The sequence below is a fragment of the Bidens hawaiensis genome, unplaced genomic scaffold (genome assembly GCF_021521415.1).
Source record: "Bidens hawaiensis isolate Kalapana, Puna unplaced genomic scaffold, B.hawaiensis_p1.1 tig00022689_1, whole genome shotgun sequence".
Lineage (NCBI taxonomy): Eukaryota > Viridiplantae > Streptophyta > Magnoliopsida > Asterales > Asteraceae > Bidens > Bidens hawaiensis.
The window spans coordinates 88428-104729 of record NW_027493544.1 but is presented as its reverse complement, the minus strand read 5'-3'; the positions used below and the strand labels follow the sequence as shown (position 1 = coordinate 104729).

At 35.0% G+C, this 16302-nt stretch overlaps 3 protein-coding genes across 3 annotated transcripts; all 3 read right to left on the bottom strand.

The window, feature by feature from the left end:
• Positions 1-609: 609 nt before the first annotated feature.
• Positions 610-2925, bottom strand: LOC143566070 (superoxide dismutase [Mn], mitochondrial-like). The gene is made up of 6 exons (XM_077052856.1): positions 2649-2925; positions 1547-1593; positions 1357-1482; positions 1210-1266; positions 1018-1095; positions 610-754 (listed from the first exon to the last, which is right to left on the bottom strand). Exons 1-6 carry the CDS (start codon positions 2923-2925, stop codon positions 656-658), a joined length of 684 nt encoding a protein of 227 aa, XP_076908971.1. The 3' UTR covers positions 610-655.
• Positions 2926-5156: 2231 nt separating this feature from the next.
• Positions 5157-8046, bottom strand: LOC143566069 (transcription factor RF2b-like). Its single transcript, XM_077052855.1, has 4 exons — positions 7658-8046; positions 6784-6916; positions 6606-6690; positions 5157-5577 (listed from the first exon to the last, which is right to left on the bottom strand). Exons 1-4 carry the CDS (start codon positions 8044-8046, stop codon positions 5306-5308), a joined length of 879 nt encoding a protein of 292 aa, XP_076908970.1. The 3' UTR covers positions 5157-5305.
• A 4830-nt stretch (positions 8047-12876) lies between these two features.
• On the bottom strand, positions 12877-16039 carry LOC143566084 (chalcone isomerase-like protein 2). The gene is made up of 4 exons (XM_077052868.1): positions 15939-16039; positions 15672-15827; positions 13135-13361; positions 12877-13044 (listed from the first exon to the last, which is right to left on the bottom strand). The coding sequence occupies exons 1-4, from the start codon at positions 16033-16035 to the stop codon at positions 12877-12879; spliced, it is 648 nt and encodes a 215-aa protein (XP_076908983.1). The 5' UTR covers positions 16036-16039.
• Positions 16040-16302: the final 263 nt, after the last annotated feature.

Sequence of the window (16302 nt, the reverse complement as noted above, 5' to 3'; positions counted from 1 at the left end):
GCTGTCAAGTGGCAGTCGGCAGTATGGTTTCTCGGGGGAACGCCTAAGCCAAACTCTGAAGCCAGCGTGGGGCCAGTTAAAACAACATAGTCTGGCCAGAGTAGGGTATCAGGGCTCTCCAAATTTAGACAGTACGGTAACCTAAATATACGAAAGTCGCTGTTCTTAAAAAAAATCAAATAATAAAATGGTATGCTCAAAGAATTGACTGAAATCATTGAAGCTTTCGATGAAAATTGCATCCAGTTTGAAACAAGCAGTTTAAACAGAAGTACAAAACCTGTCCCTTAAACCTTTCTTATTTATATATTTCAAAATAATGATCTAAAAAACAAATCCCAGTTTAAACAGTCAAAACAGAGCTGGTAAACTGCCGAATCTGTAAAACTGGTCGAGTCAAGTCACCCAACACCACTAGTTTGTCGTTTCCTAAAGGCATAGCTAGCTCATTAGGTCCGCACTACCATTTAAACCGAGCCAATGTCACACAAACATGCATGTTTATTTATTCTTTGTAAAAGGTGAAACTGATTAGATATAGCAAGAATCAAAGCAACAACCTTAAATGTAAACAAACTGTTGAACAACTCTTTATTCTAACGGGGAAGGACGACTGGTCTCAAACATTTTCTTAACACTCTTCGACTTGTTGCACTCAGCCTCGAGGGCACTCTTTCTCATAGATTTCACTTGCATATTTCCAGTTAATCACCTTCCATATGTTCTTCAAGTAATCAGGCCTCACGTTTTTGTACTGAAAATAGATATAAATAAGTTGAAACACAAAAAAAAAAAAACTATATACTACAATAATATTAACTTTTGTTAAAAATATTGAAGAGGATTACAGATTTTGAATACACTTTAGGTGGCTTTCGAGTTTCAATACGTTTCTATTAGAAAAGATTTAAGACTTGCAAATTCACCCTCTATAGATAAAGTATAAACCCAAATTGACCCATTTCCCATAAATTAGTCAAAGTTGCAACTCGATAAAAAATGATTTTTTTAAATCACCTGCAAGTAGTATGCATGCTCCCAAACATCTATGCCAATCAGAGGAACCAAACTTGCACCTTTTGTAACCAGTGGATCCTACAACATAAATTCAAATGAACTTGATTAGTGAAGGTAATAAAGAGGATGATAGTTTGTTTAAATCACTCTAAGCCAGGAAATAAGAAAGCCTCTTTAACCAACTTAATGCACCTGGTTTGCTGTGGTTTCAACCACAAGCCTTTTTAACTCTTTGTCCACTGCAAGCCACTGCCAATATACAATTTTAAAGTTAAAAAACTTGATGATATGCGAAAATATTAACTGTATGAGCAATCAGCAATGAGATAAAGTGCATACCACCCAACCAGAACCCTGCACAGCCGCACCTTCTGCATTAATCTTAGCAATCAACTTTTCTATTGAACCATAGCTCTCATCAATAGCCCAGCCCAAAGAGCCATGTGGTGGCTCACCACCCCCTGCCTGCAAAAAGATTCACTTTCAGTTTTGGTCAGAATTATCACTTAGATCTTAAAAATACGCTTACATTGGTGGGAGCGAGATTCTTCCAGAAAATTGAGTGATTCACATGACCTACTCAGATACGAAAAAGGAGAGAGATCAATAGTCATGGTAGACTTGTAATAAATACACACATAAAATAGTAACTAAACAAACTTATACTGGATCAGTAATTGATGGCATACATTTGATTTCACAGTATTGTAGCTTTTGCAATAATATGTCTCATCTAAGTATCTTACTTACTTCATCGATGATTTAATACAAAATACTATCAATTATCATCACAGATATCATTAACCATTACTTGTAAACATAAAAATGAATCTGAAATCATCTGTGCTCACTGAGGTAGCCTAGTTCAGAGATATGAACCTCAGTTTCCATACATTCAAAACAATTCGATTAGTTTGAAAATCATTCCTTTCGTTTCAATTTAGAATCAGTGCTTGAAACTTTAGCAAGCACGATCTAGTACTTCTTGTATTCTAATCAATATTGATATCACCAAAACTGTGCTACTTGCTGCATTGCTATAGTATCTAGGTGCGTAAACGAGCGGCTCTGGCTCCGAGCTCGTCTAGGCTCAAGCTCGGCTCATTTGTGGATTTCTAGCTCGAGCTCAGATATTGAGTAGTTTTTCAAGCTCGAGCTCGCCTTGGGCTCAACTTGTTTTTATGAATTACTTTAATTATACTTCTACATATTTTTGTATTATTTTAATTATAAATTTATAAATAGCCTAATACATATTATTTACTTATTTTATCATAATTTTATGTATAAATATAATTCATAAAAATATACATTCATATATTAATACAACAATATGCTCGTTAAGGCTCGCCAGCCGGCTCGAGCTCAGGGTCGTTTATTAAGAAAGCTTATTATTCGGCTCAAGCGCACAAGCGGCTAGGCTTGTTTGCACCCCTAATAGTATCTATAATCATCCAAAACCTAAACGGACTACAATTACTTCTCGAATAAATATTTAACAGTAGAATTGTTGCAAATCTAATATCATTTTCAACTGTAATTAAGAAGTGTCTCTTCAAATCGACTCATTTACGGTGCAAATTAGATATAAAACACTACCGACAGTAAAATAATAATAATAAGAATTGAACCTCCGCCGTTGAATTTGATGGCGCTCTGCAATTTGACAGCGGTAGAAGCATCGCCCTTGGAGATAGCGTCATCAAGCTGCTCAAGAGCCTTATTGTAGTTGGTGATGTAAGCCTGGTGGTGTTTCTGGTGATGGAGCTGCATGATATCGCCGCTAATCGCAGGCTCCAGTGCGCCATAATCGTATGCGAGATCTGGAAGCGCGAATGTCTGCAGTCCACGCAGTTGCTGTGATAGTGCGCCTAGGGTTTTACGGCTCGCCAAGCTTCGTACAGCCATTTGCTACTTCGGGAAAATGATTTGGAATGGATGGATGGATGGATGGATGGATGGATGGATGTTTTGTTTATTACAAAAGACTCCTTAAAATGTGAGGTTATGTTATGTTATGTTGTTTTAACAAGTCACAACTAGCAACATTTTGATGATGATGGAGTTTTAGCTTATTCTTTTTCCCAATTTTATTCAAACGTTGTTTTATTTCTCTAGGATTTTACATTTATAATTCATTTAGTTTAGTTGGTTTATTTTCACTCTTCAGTTTATAAAACAAGAAAAAGGAAACGAATATTTGGATGCCATCCTATCCTTGTTCCCATCAAACTTCATAAAACTTGTGTAAATTTACAAGACAGCAAATGGCTACTCCTGTTTGATTGAATAATTCAATAATTTGTTTGAACTTAATTATTGTGGTTCGATGTGACATACATAAATATAACGTTATATTTTTGTCTGGATATTGAAAGTTGTAGTTGGTGTTAGATGGACTGCCTAAATTTCTCTATTTGTCAACATTTATATTTTGATACTGTTGACATGATGCAAGAAAGAAGACGAAGGCTACACTTTATATGATTTCTAGTTTAATACAAGGCTTGTCAGGCCGCTATTTGGGCCTTTTCAAGTTTAAAATTTTATTTCCGTTTTAGTTTATTATTAAATTAGTGATACTATATGGTATGGCCTGCTTTTACTTGTGTAGAGTAGGGCCGTCTAAACCGCTCGACGCTTGAACTTGCTCGCCACTCGCTTGGAATTTGCTCGAAAAATGCTCGCTCGTTTTTCGCTCGATTGTAAACGAGTCGCTCTGCTCGGTTTGGTTCGGCTCGAATATTTTTAATTTATTTTATATATAATTATATATGAACAAATATATAGACAAAACACATAAAAAATTTAAGTATAGAATTTTTTAAACCCTTTTAAAAATTTTCTATTCCGTTAATTTTATAGTTTTATTAGTTCGATTCAAGTTTTCAGAATACTAAAAGTTTGTTTACATGTTCATTATGTCTCACTTCAAACTTCCTTCTTCTAAAAATTTACAATCTATTATACGTTTGTCTAAAAACTACCAATTTGCTTACAAAATATATTATTTACAGCCTTTAAACTTGTTTCTTATTGAAAATTTTAAAGTAAAAAAGAAATAAAAATGCTTGAAATCGCTCGATGTTCGATCGAAAAATGTTCGGTTCGATTTTGGCTCGTTTCAATTTTCGCTCGGCTCGAATTTCAGCCGTTCGGTTCAGTTCGGTTGTAAACAAGCCAAGCAACGAGCAAGCTTTCGCTCGGTTCGGCTCGGCTCGGCTCGTGAACAACCCTAGTGTGGAGTTCTTTATAGGTTCTTGTTAATATGTAGTCCAGTCCATGTTTACCTCACTATATGGAATGTGTGATTGCGATGAAATTCAAAAAAGATTTCAACATTTATTAGCTTTAGCCTTTAGGTCTAGAAAAACACACAATGATACGTACTCCATTTCCAAATGAGGTATAGAATAACTCTGCAGTAAACCAACACAATATATACTCCAAATGAGATAGAGCCTTTAAATCTTCATACTGTTAATTTATACTCCAAATGAGATAGAGCCTTAAAATTTTTCAGGACAACTATTTTAATAACTATTAATCATATATATTGTGGTGGCTTTTAATGTACACTCTTCTAAAGATCCAAGTGGCACTTCATATTTCAATAATCAGTTCTTTTCACAATCTTGCAGTTAATAACATTGTTTTAATGTTTACACTATGCGTAGTAAAAAGTAGGCAAATGTAGACATTTTGTGACATGTGACGCTTAATCAACATTTCAAAGTTTTACAAAATAATAAGCGTAGTGGGAAAATGCTCATAACTCTCTTACAATCATTATTTTATTCCTCTAGTCTCTCTCTATCTCGCACAACCCTCCTCAAAACGCCAGCCGTTGGCACACTCAAAACGGCACCCATAATGTGGCGGGAGGGGGGGGGTGTGTGTTCCCAGGCATCATGGCACCAAAATGCTACCAAAAAGTCCCCACAACGGATGGTCTTAGTACCAATAATTTCATATTCATAGTTACCAACCTAATTGTTATTACATAACTATATGTATTATTTAATAGAATCTATCGTTACTTCATTAGGGAATCAACACAAAAATGCCATTCCATGAGTCCAATAAACAAATTACAATTCACAATGAGCTACAACACAAGTTAATAAATGTTACAAGAGAAACACAACATAACCGTCGCCATGTCGACTGATTAACGACTAAAACATTAATCATGTAAAACAAATCAATTAAATTTAGAAGAAAAATATATGGCGATTCTAGCCCTAACAAGGTGTCAGTCAATCTATGAACCTGGAACATTTAGTAATCAGAATGTACCACTGCTTTCACTGGCGGAGACCGACACTCCTTCAGACTTGATAGGACGAGAGCCGCCTATGTTATTGATATCAAGCCCCTGGAAACGGCCAAGCGGGTCCCCCTGGGCGGCGGTTGCTGCAACCAGATGGTGGTATTGTGGCGGCTCTTTTTGTTTCTGGTTTCCGAAGAAGTTTGGTTGATTATATTGAATCCCCAGATTGTAACCATCTGAACTTTCCCCTGTTGCTATTCTTAGCCTTTCCACCTCTTGCTTCAGAGCTGCATTGTCAAACCGTAAATTAGTCGGTGAAACATGTAAAGTTTTGGTTTGGACTGTCATACAAGATACAAGCACTTTTTTTACCTAAGAAGTTTGGTTGATTATATTTAAAGTGATTTAAAATACGCATTAAGACACTTTTAACTCGTTCGACATGTTTCTTTTTTAGCTAATTTTATTTGACCGGTTTAAAATGAAACTAGATATATATCGACCCATTCATAACTGAACGATTTCATATTGCAATTTCTACCAAAACAGGACTAGCGTTATTTAAATTTCAATATTTAGAAACATTTCGTCATTATAATGAGGCAAGATTAGACCTGTAAACGAACCGAACATTCAGTGAACATTTCGTAAACTGTTCCACGGGAAGTCCGTTTATTTAATAAACGAACAAACATGAACAAATTTTTTTGTTTATTTAGTTAAATGAATGAACATGAACACATGTCTTGTTCGTTCATTTAAATACATTTATGTCCGTTCGCTAATATTCATTTATGTTAGTTTGTTTAAGCTTGTTCGTTTATGTTTGTTAATATATTCTTTTAAATTTTTTTGACCCGTTACAACTTGGTCTAGTTTTAATAAACTTTTTAGGCCCAACACATTACTCTTCACATTACTTCCAAGTTCTAACTGGTTGTAACTTATAGCTAGTTATATCCCTTAATCTATGTTCAGTTATGTTCGTTTCAAACTGTTATTTATACCGTTAACAAACAAACATACACGAACATGAGCATCTTTATTTTCTTAACAAATGAACACAAACAAGAAAAGCCCCTTCTATCAATCGTTCATGTTAATCGTTTGTTTGGTTACAGTTAAATGTACGAACACAAATATGCTCCGTTCGAACTCGTTTACAAGCCTATGCAAGAAGTAGATTCGGGCGTTCAAAAAGTTCATAAAAACTGAGAAGTTAAAAACTAGGATGCCTAATTAGGTGCAGTCAAACTTAACATATCAAGATTTCAAAGAAAAAGTAGCAGCAAGCATCATTCAGGTTTATACTTACCATCACTTAACTGAGCTTGTTGTTCCATAGCTTGTAACCTTAGTTTAAGCTCCGTGTTTTCAGAAGACAAACCAGCAGTATCCCTCTGTTTATAAAACAATTTCAGTTCACTAATTATAAAACTATACATAAATGATAAAACATCGTATTTTCTATAAAATTAACATTCATTGATAACCTGAAAGAGTGCCAACTGTGCAGAAAGGGTAGTTGCTTCTGTTTGTAGGGTTTGAACTTTTCTCTCAAGCTCAGAGATGTAACGCGCTTTCCTTTCCTTTGAACGTGCAGCAGATTGTCGATTTGCCAAAATTCTGGATAGTATAAGCCATAAATTGCTCAACAATTCACAAACCGATATATTCAGCTAAGAATTTACTAGTAAATAGTTTTACCACAGTAGCAGTTCTCCTCATTAATTAACTAATATTCACTAAGCCAAATTTCTCTAAAAGAGTAATTGATAGTACCCAACACAATATCATTAATGAAAGAGAACAGTACACCAATACAAAATAACCAACTTTCTAGAGGTATGTGCTCAAGGACGCTCAATTCAGCAGGTAGCTGTTAACTGAAGCCAACGAAACCGAACAGAAATCCACCAAATTAACCAAAAACTGAAGTAACTAAAATTTGGTTATCGGTTTTTGTTTGTACCCTTGGTTAACCAAAATGAACCAAACCGAACCATTCGAATTTTATATATTTCTAGCTTTGATACCTCCATTTCATGTATTTTAAGCAAAAATTTTATGCCAAGTTTGGTTTTGGTTATAAATTGAACCGAAAACCGACAAAATGACTGAATAAACCGAACCGATTAACCAAAAACCAATTGGTTAATACTATAGATTAACCAATAACTTTGGTTTCGATTGAGGCTAAAACCGAACCAAACCATGCACACCCCTAGCTGTTATCATATATTCATACCCAATTATTACACTATAACATCCAGTCCCTATAATAACAACCAATATCATATATAAATCAAATATTATATTAAAACTAGTAAATCAAATTCCAGATCACAACAAATGAAATGAAATTACCTCTTGGCCCGCTTGGGGTCAACAGTCCACAATTCAGCAAGCTTATCAGGCGCCATAGCCTTCTTCGCTTCAAAACCCGACCCATCAACCGAATTACTATGCCTGTGTCTAGGCTTCACACCACCCTTCTCTCCATCTCCATCATCACCTTCACCGGCAGCATTGCTGATCTGGCCAATATCAGCAACCCCACCACCGGAATTGAATACAGACCCGATCTTGTCAATGTTCATGTAGGTGTTGAACAGATCTTCCTCAGATCCGATGTCTTCCAGTGGTGGATCTAGCTCTTCTGGTAACCGGAAGTTCACCTCGGACAGTGCTCGCCGGTGGTGTGATGGCTTGAATGGAAACGGCGTCGTGTTGGGTGGCTTTGATGGGTCTTGCATTGTTGTGAGTTGAGGTTTTTGCTCAGCGGTATGTTGTTTGTGAAGGTTGGTTTTTTACGTTAGAGAAGAAGGTTAATAAAGTGCATACCGTTAGGAGTTAATGATTAAAATAATGTGACATCTTTTCACACGTAATGAAGTTACTAGAATGTTACTTTTTTAGTCCAAACAAGCCGGAGGCAAGTCTGAGCTCGGCTCATTTTAATTTAGGAGGGCTCAAGCTCGATTCAAGCTTTTTTTCTAAAGCTCAAGCTAGTTTGTGAGTTGTTTCTTTAGGCTCAGGATTAGCTCGTTTATAATTTATTAACTACTTTACATATGCTATTTATTATTTTTGTGTATTTTAAAAAAAATATTAATCAAGCCTTAGCTCGACTCAAGCTCTTGTTGTACCTTAAATGAGGCAAAGCTTGGCTTGAGCTTGGCAGTACAATGTGAAATTAATACATAAAGGTTCAAAAAAGAAAAAATAAATAAAAATACACAAGGCTCGACGAGCCCAAACGAGCTTCTCATACAAGGATCGAAATCGGGCTCGATAACTAAGCGGGCTTATTTGAGGCTCAAGCTTGAAAAGGCTTGACTCGTTTCGAGCTTTCTATCGAGCTAAGCTTGAGTAGCACACAAGCAACTCAGCTCATTTAGTATTACTTATCCAAAAAAAATGTAGTTAAATATTATGTGTGACTTATATTGTGCTCTGGAGATCAAATTGATATTTTCAATTCAGCTTGATTTGAGTTCACCTCTAAATGATTAATTATAATCCAAACTAAGAGTCCTTGTCTGCTACAACCTAATTTCGAATTATGAGATGTGATTGCGCGTGTCCTTCGCCAGTGAAACGTGAAAGTTTCGCCAATTAAACATGAAAGCACCGCACCTTCTTTTATGAGAATTTATTTGAGAGTCCGGCTCTACGTACTTGGTTTCATCGGTTGTCGATTTCTCTTAAGTGTTATGTCTATGGTGGTTTGAATTACCAACATGAAAAAATTATCAACCATGTGTTATTTTATTTAGTTGAGATTATCGTAACCGACAATATTTCATCAAATAGCGATACACTAGTTCGCTCTTGGTGGCATAATTACTCGTACTCATAAGGATTCAGGCGTAATTCTTTTTAGCAATTGAGGTGGTTCCATATCAATTATGTACTTAAATTTTTATTTATTACGTCATACAGATTTCTTTGATGCCTAACCATATGGGGCCATTACCAAATACCAATGTTAACTAATGGGCGTTTTGGTGCTCTCTAATACATGGCCAATGTTAGGAACAAAGCGGCGCGCGGAAGCGAAACAACACACACATGCACAACGATAAACACGCATAAACGAAAATATAAACGACACAAGAATTTAACGTGGTTCGGTCCTCGCGAGGGGACCTACGTCCACGGGCTGCAACTAGGTTTTCTTATTAGCTCATAACCAAGATTACAATTACATGATGGGATATATATAATAAACAAGATTAGGGTTAAACATAATTAGGAGCCAAAACCGGGCCTCCTAATAAAACCGGCCCAAAGGCCTTCATAACCCAACAATCTCCCACTTGAAGGCCTTGTGATAAATTCCAGCCTGCCATCCAAGTAAATATAACAATCTCATTCATCCAGTAACTCTAGTAATCTTCAGTAATAGAAATCTACCAAGCCTCCAGTTCCAAGAACAAGCTAAAACTTCAACAAAAGAAGTTCTTCAAGCCTCCAGTTCTCTAGGAACAAACTAAGATTTCTACCAATCCACACCCTGGTTGCATCCGCCCTTCTCATCAGTTACCTGAAAGGCCTATTGAAGCTCCCGAGAACTCCAATCCGGTCATCCCAGACCCAGCCATGACAAAACTCGCCAATGACTCATCCTCAATCTTAACCGACCCTCACTTACTCACACAACCGGCTCCAAAGACTTCCAGAGGATAATCACTCTCCAAAAAATCAGCAGACTATACCAGGAGAGATTTTCACATTCGGATTCCTGGTCCTCCGAACCCAACGTCCCTTTGGAAACAAACCTAGAACACACCTGCGTGCTCCCACTGTTACCAAAACCCCGAACATGTTCAGACCTCCTCCGAATACGCTCAAACTAACATCACTGTGGCTCCAGGCTTCATGTCTGCAAACTGAAACCCCTTAGCTCTACCCGATTCAGCGAGCCAAGACCTTATAACTCGGAAGTTGGTTCACTTCTTCCGACGATACAAAAAAAAACTCGTATCTTCCAAAAGTCTTTAATTAAAAGATTCAACAATGCTTCATTGAAGTGAGTAACAAATAAAGCATACCATAATCTTGAACCCAAGAGTCGTCACTTCCTTCACTGAGTCCCAATGCATCAACCCCAGATACATTCTCAAAAGCAGAATTCCAAACCTTTCGACATCGACCCTTAAAATGTCTCACCTCTACGCAACCTACCAAGTCGACTATGCCCAGCTCCCACTGTCTCTGTTATCCCAACCCATGCCACACCAACACTCCATGAGATGAACCCCACTCGTACTATCCCGGCAAATAACTTTACCCAACACGAGATTATGAACCTCTCAAATGGTGTACCACTGATCACCACCAAACAAGATATAACTTCACAATTCCAAACGAACAAGAAGTAATAATCACAGTTTCGAACCAGCTAACAGGCAAACAGCTATAACAACAGTAGAACTTTCATAAAATCAAGCGGTACCAAGGGTTCTATGACCGTACACACGATCAGTTAACTCAAACCCTAACCGAAAGATCATCCAAACGAGCAATAGTTTACATGACTTGCCACTAACCTCATTTTTTTTTTCACTTATGCCGTCACCAGCACACCCGCTGGTTCCATTTTCTCCAAGTTTATCCATCACCAGTACTATATCCAAGTTCACATGACAAACCAATCAACCAAAATCCATAACCGTCAACATTCCGATCATAACCACCTCGTCTTCAGTTATAACAATAACAAACGAGAACAAATCGAAAAACAGTGAACAGACACAACAAGGGCACGGGCCTAAACTTGACGATTGTTCAACAGAACACTGCCAAATAAACCGATTTGCTCTTGCAATAACCGATAAATCAACTAACTGTAAATAAACTATATAAAGTTACCTCAGACTAATCTCTTGCAAACAAATCTGAACCCGAACCTAAATGGTCTTCACAAAACCCGGTTCCCTAATTTACGGTTGATAATAAATAGTCAAACCCTAACTCAGCCTGACAGCCACCAATCTTGACTGTCGATCACTGATGAACACGAACCAGAAATTAACCCTGCGATCTCCAAGAGTTATTCACGGTGACGGACCTACCCAACCCTAATCACCAAAAAACATATTCGAACCAAAACCTTCTGCGAAATCGTTACCAGTGCAACGAACCGTGTGTCCAACAAGCCAAAGCTCTGATGCCACTTGTTAGGAACAAAGCGGCGCGCGGAAGCGAAACAACACACACATGCACAACGATAAACACGCATAAACGAAAATATAAACGACACAAGAATTTAACGTGGTTCGGTCCCCGCGAGGGGACCTACGTCCACGGGCTGCAACTAGGTTTTCTTATTAGCTCATAACCAAGATTACAATTACATGATGGGATATATATAATAAACAAGATTAGGGTTAAACATAATTAGGAGCCAAAACCGGGCCTCCTAATAAAACCGGCCCAAAGGCCTTCATAACCCAACAGCCAATTGACTATAACTTGGTTGTGCATGCATCATTTCTTCGTCAACAAGATCCATCATTTGACATAACAATCTATTGTTAGTGAAATGAATCATCCAGTGTCTTCAGGACATTGTCCCAAGGTCTCGTCTTTTTCATTGTCACGGATGCCTATGTTGGAATTTTTGTGAAAATATTCTTTTTTACAAATATAGGAAAATGGTTTTCCTAACAGAGCTAAGATGAATGAGACATCGATACTCAAATTTGAGGGTTTAAACAAGTTAAAGCGGTCAAAACTTTAACTCGACAAGTGAATTAAAGATGATCTTTATTTAGTACGGAATTTGGAAAGAAGGCGGTTAGATTCAAAGTATTAAAACAAAATAATGACATTGATGACGTCCAATGTCATTTATTTTCGTTTTAATTTCTATGACTCTTTATCTGTTTTCGAAGGTTGGTTAGCATTTCTTTTATCCACTATATAAACCAAGGTGAGCCTTGGTTGAAGATACACAAGAAAATAAACAATCTTGAGATACCTTTGTAAGCTCTCAAGAAAACTTAGCATATACTTTCGTTCCAGCAATATTAAAGGTGCTTTTTCAGACTTGGTGGTCTACTCCGACAGTTCAACTGCTTTTAGCTGTTGTACCCTGGGAGACAGACGTGCTCTCAGTGGAGACGCGAAATCTGTTTTAAGATAACCGTATCAAACACGGGCATCAGCTTTCTGCTTCTACCCCTTTCTTCGTATTTGCTTATTTCGGTTGTAATTCGTATTATAATTTTCTTTCAAGTTATTTGATTTCCCATTGTATTGTATTTTATAGATAAAATTGTGATTGGTTTCCCTACAGCCTATTGGTACCATATGTCAAAAATTGAGGCTCCAACTACTCTATGGAATAATCAACTTAAAACAACTTATCTTTCAACTAACTGAATAACAAATGCCTCCACTAAACATATAAAGATTTGACAAGTCTCCTCAATGTAAGTTTACATGATTCTAAAATGCAATACTTATTACCACAAGATCGAATACCAATGATCAACCTCAATTTGAAAAGAAAATTATTATTTTGAATAATCCAAATCAGGGATACACAGAAAAGAGGATTGGTCAAGCATAAGTATTTAGATTTTAGACAACTCCAAAGACAAAGCATTAGCCAAAGATGAAATGGTTGTTGGAGAGCAAGCCGTGGTGCCACCCAAGTACCATTTCTTTAGCATCTCTACCACATTCCCATTCTCCACTTTGATTGTTTTTGGTTCTTCTTTCCCTTCACTTGAAAACCCAATCTGTCAAAGCAAAACATATTAAACATTTACGTATCACGGGCCCCATCAGTACCCTGCTAGATATATTAATAAGATAGGTGCGACACCAACCTCAACAGTGTTTGATGGTGCAGGAAAGCTATATGTAATGACCGAGTCCTTTTTAAAGTATTTTGACTGGAAAAACTCAACAACTTGCTCAAGGGCGGCCTCCTCCTCGTCTTCATACTTGTCATCATTTACCAATCGCTCCCTCACTGCGGTCTCGAGTTGTACCCCATATTGTGCACCCTTGATTTCTTTGATCGCCACAATCCTTAAGTATTTATCCACAGGTGCTGCATACATTCACAATCATCACAAATACAATAACGAATTGTCAACCGAGTTTATTAATTATTTTTAAGTTTGTTTATTTGAATATTACGATATTAATGTTTTATCATTACCGTATATTAGCTTTGTCATTATAATCTTTGTTATAAAGAGATAGTTATTTAACTATTTACCAATATCGTTTCTTCTTTGTTTTAATTATTTAAACCATATATATATGTGTGTGTGTGTGGGGGGGGGGGGAAGTTAACATACAAATGAAATTAACGTGCTAAACATAAGAATCAAGTAAAGTAATTTATAAATACAAGTAGAGTAATTATGTAATTACATCATAGAGTAATTACGTAATTACTCTATGATGTAATTACATAATTACTCTACTTGTATATATAAATTACTCTACTTGATTCTCACGTTTAGCACGTTAATTTCATTTGTATATGATCCAAACCATATATATATATAATTACTAGGTTAGTTACCCATGAAAACACGGGCTAAAATAAATATTTTTTTTTAAATAATAACACAATGTAAAATACAAAAATTATGTTGAACATATATAAAGATATAATATATGATAGACTAATTACACATTACACAATATGGTAATTAATAGTTGTTAGAAAATACACAAATCTTGTTTTTTTCTATACAATATTTTTTAACTTCACACTCTATATCATAAATTAGTAGTTCACTTTGTTTCTGTTTTTAACGCTATGCAACACATAACTGACTATAAGTTAAAACAGGTTGTCTAAAAAACAAACCAATAGTAATCAGCGTTAGCTTTTATTTATCTTTATTGTAAAACAAACATAAAGTGAAATTTTCATTATTTGAAATTTAAAATTAATTATTTATCTAAAGGTATAGGATTTTATTCTAAATAAAAATGTGTGTTCTAATATTACTTCCAGATATGATTGCAGCTTCTATAACACGATTACCATATTGTATTTTCACATATAGTTTAGTTTCATTGCATAGGCCACTTTTCTAGTTAATATTTTAAGCAGTTCACGTCGACGTCGGCTTTTGGGACTAACCTATGACAACCATAGATTTTGAAGCCATTTAAAACATTGGGAAAGTAATACTTTCTTTTAACCTAAACTTTTATTTCGACAAATACCATCTGAACAATGGCAATATTTTTCATCTCTTAGAGACATGGATAGCAAACGGTTGTTAGTTTCATGAACAAACTCATTTTTTTTTTGTGAAAGTATTACTCGTTCACTAAAGAAATCTATATAATTTGATTTTTTCATGAATAAAAGGATATACAAAGTCAATTTATCATCTGATTAACAGTGTACTTAAGTCTAACATTTGTATTCCTAAGGTAAGAATTTGTGTTATCCACATGAAAAACTAAAACATGTAGTCTAGTGTTTATATTTTTTTGTGGATTTTTAAGATGATGAAACGTAAATGATGGGTTGATTAAATAAATAAATAAAAGTAGTTATAAATGGATACTCTTTTAAACCAACCCGCAGACCAAAACTCATTCTAACCATAGATTATTTTGACTTGAACTATGTTTGATCCTTTAATCGAAAGAAACCGCTCGTTTAAATTAACATAAACACTGAGAATACATAAATAATGAAATTATCTTTTAAGAATTTTAATGAAGAAACTTGTAATTTAGTAAATAATCAGATACATCTAATAAGTTAAAGTTTACTTAAATTTTTAATTTTTAACTAAACCAGCACTTCATCCAATAATATCATTTATTAAACATTAATATTAATTAACTAATATAATATATTAAACCTTAATTTTTAGAATAATTATTCAAAATCAATGTGAAATTGATCACTTATAAAAGCTTATTATTAATAACTAATACAATATATTTATATAAAACAAATTAATATATTTACATTTGTACTAAATTTTTTATATTAGTAATAATTATTAAAAAGAGAAAATGATATATTAAAAGGAAAAAAAATGAAATATAAAATATTAATAAAAAAGAAATGTATTTAATGAGAGGGGAGGGAAAATTTTATAGGAACCACTCTAATGTGATGACATGTGTTATTTAAAAACCTTTATTATTATATAATATAGATTAAAAATGAAATACCAACTATATTACTATTTATTTATTTACCTACCATTCTTACAAAAATAACCTCTTAATGGCATTATATGACTATCAACATCATTATATAACATGTTACAAGGTCCAGTTTTTCTTTGTTATAATTATTTAAACCATATATATATATATAATTATTAAATTAAAAATGAAATATCAAGTATTTAATGAAGTTAAAATCCACCTGAAATAAGAGAATCAAAGAAGTCATCATCTTCGGCCAACTCAGTTCCTGATTTACCCTTCCACTTTTGCAAATGAGAGACGATCTCAGGATCGAAATAGACTCCGATGGCGGTGAACTTAACTTGCAGAAAATGGATCACGATGTCGGTAATTCCTGTTTCAAATTCAACCAACAAAAACAAGACAGAAATTATTAATATAATTCAAGCTTTTCTTAATTTAATTAAATACAGTTGAAAAATATATATACATATAGCAAGCATACCATGTCCAAGCAAAGACAAAGGCTTGGTGGTTGTGATCTGTGAAGGAAAGGGGATATCATCATCCACTATCACCATTTCTGATCCCACTGCACACATCCAAATCAAATCATTAACTAACTTTAACCAGCCTTATCAATATTTATTTATATTATGTATTCATATATATTGTGTGTGAAACTGAAGAAGGAAAGAGTGAGTTCTTACTCTTTGGTGTGTAGAGAGAGAGAGAGAGAGAGATGAAAAATCAGAGAGAAGATAGATGTTTAAATAAGCAAAATGGCATTCTTATTTATTTAGCAACCACCAGTCACCAAAGAGGTGGGTAGGATGAGTGGTTGCATACTTGCATGCTAACGAAATACG

Bases quoted from the DNA above. Each gene is read 5' to 3' on its own strand.
- LOC143566070 (XM_077052856.1), bottom strand. From the start codon at position 2,925: ATGGCTGTACGAAGCTTGGCGAGCCGTAAAACCCTAGGCGCACTATCA. The intron at 1,483-1,546 runs GTAAGCGTATTT...ATCTTTTTGCAG, and splicing joins AGAATCTCGCTCCCACCAAT to GCAGGGGGTGGTGAGCCACC. The intron at 1,096-1,209 runs GTGCATTAAGTT...TTTATGTTGTAG, and splicing joins TTGAAACCACAGCAAACCAG to GATCCACTGGTTACAAAAGG.
- LOC143566069 (XM_077052855.1), bottom strand. From the start codon at position 8,046: ATGCAAGACCCATCAAAGCCACCCAACACGACGCCGTTTCCATTCAAG. The intron at 6,917-7,657 runs GTAATTTCATTT...TATACTATCCAG, and splicing joins GACCCCAAGCGGGCCAAGAG to AATTTTGGCAAATCGACAAT. The intron at 5,578-6,605 runs GTAAGTATAAAC...TTGACAATGCAG, and splicing joins ACAAGCTCAGTTAAGTGATG to CTCTGAAGCAAGAGGTGGAA.
- LOC143566084 (XM_077052868.1), bottom strand. From the start codon at position 16,035: ATGTGTGCAGTGGGATCAGAAATGGTGATAGTGGATGATGATATCCCC. The intron at 13,362-15,671 runs GTGGATTTTAAC...GAATGTATGCAG, and splicing joins CTTTGATTCTCTTATTTCAG to CACCTGTGGATAAATACTTA. The intron at 13,045-13,134 runs GTTGGTGTCGCA...TTGCTTTGACAG, and splicing joins CACCATCAAACACTGTTGAG to ATTGGGTTTTCAAGTGAAGG.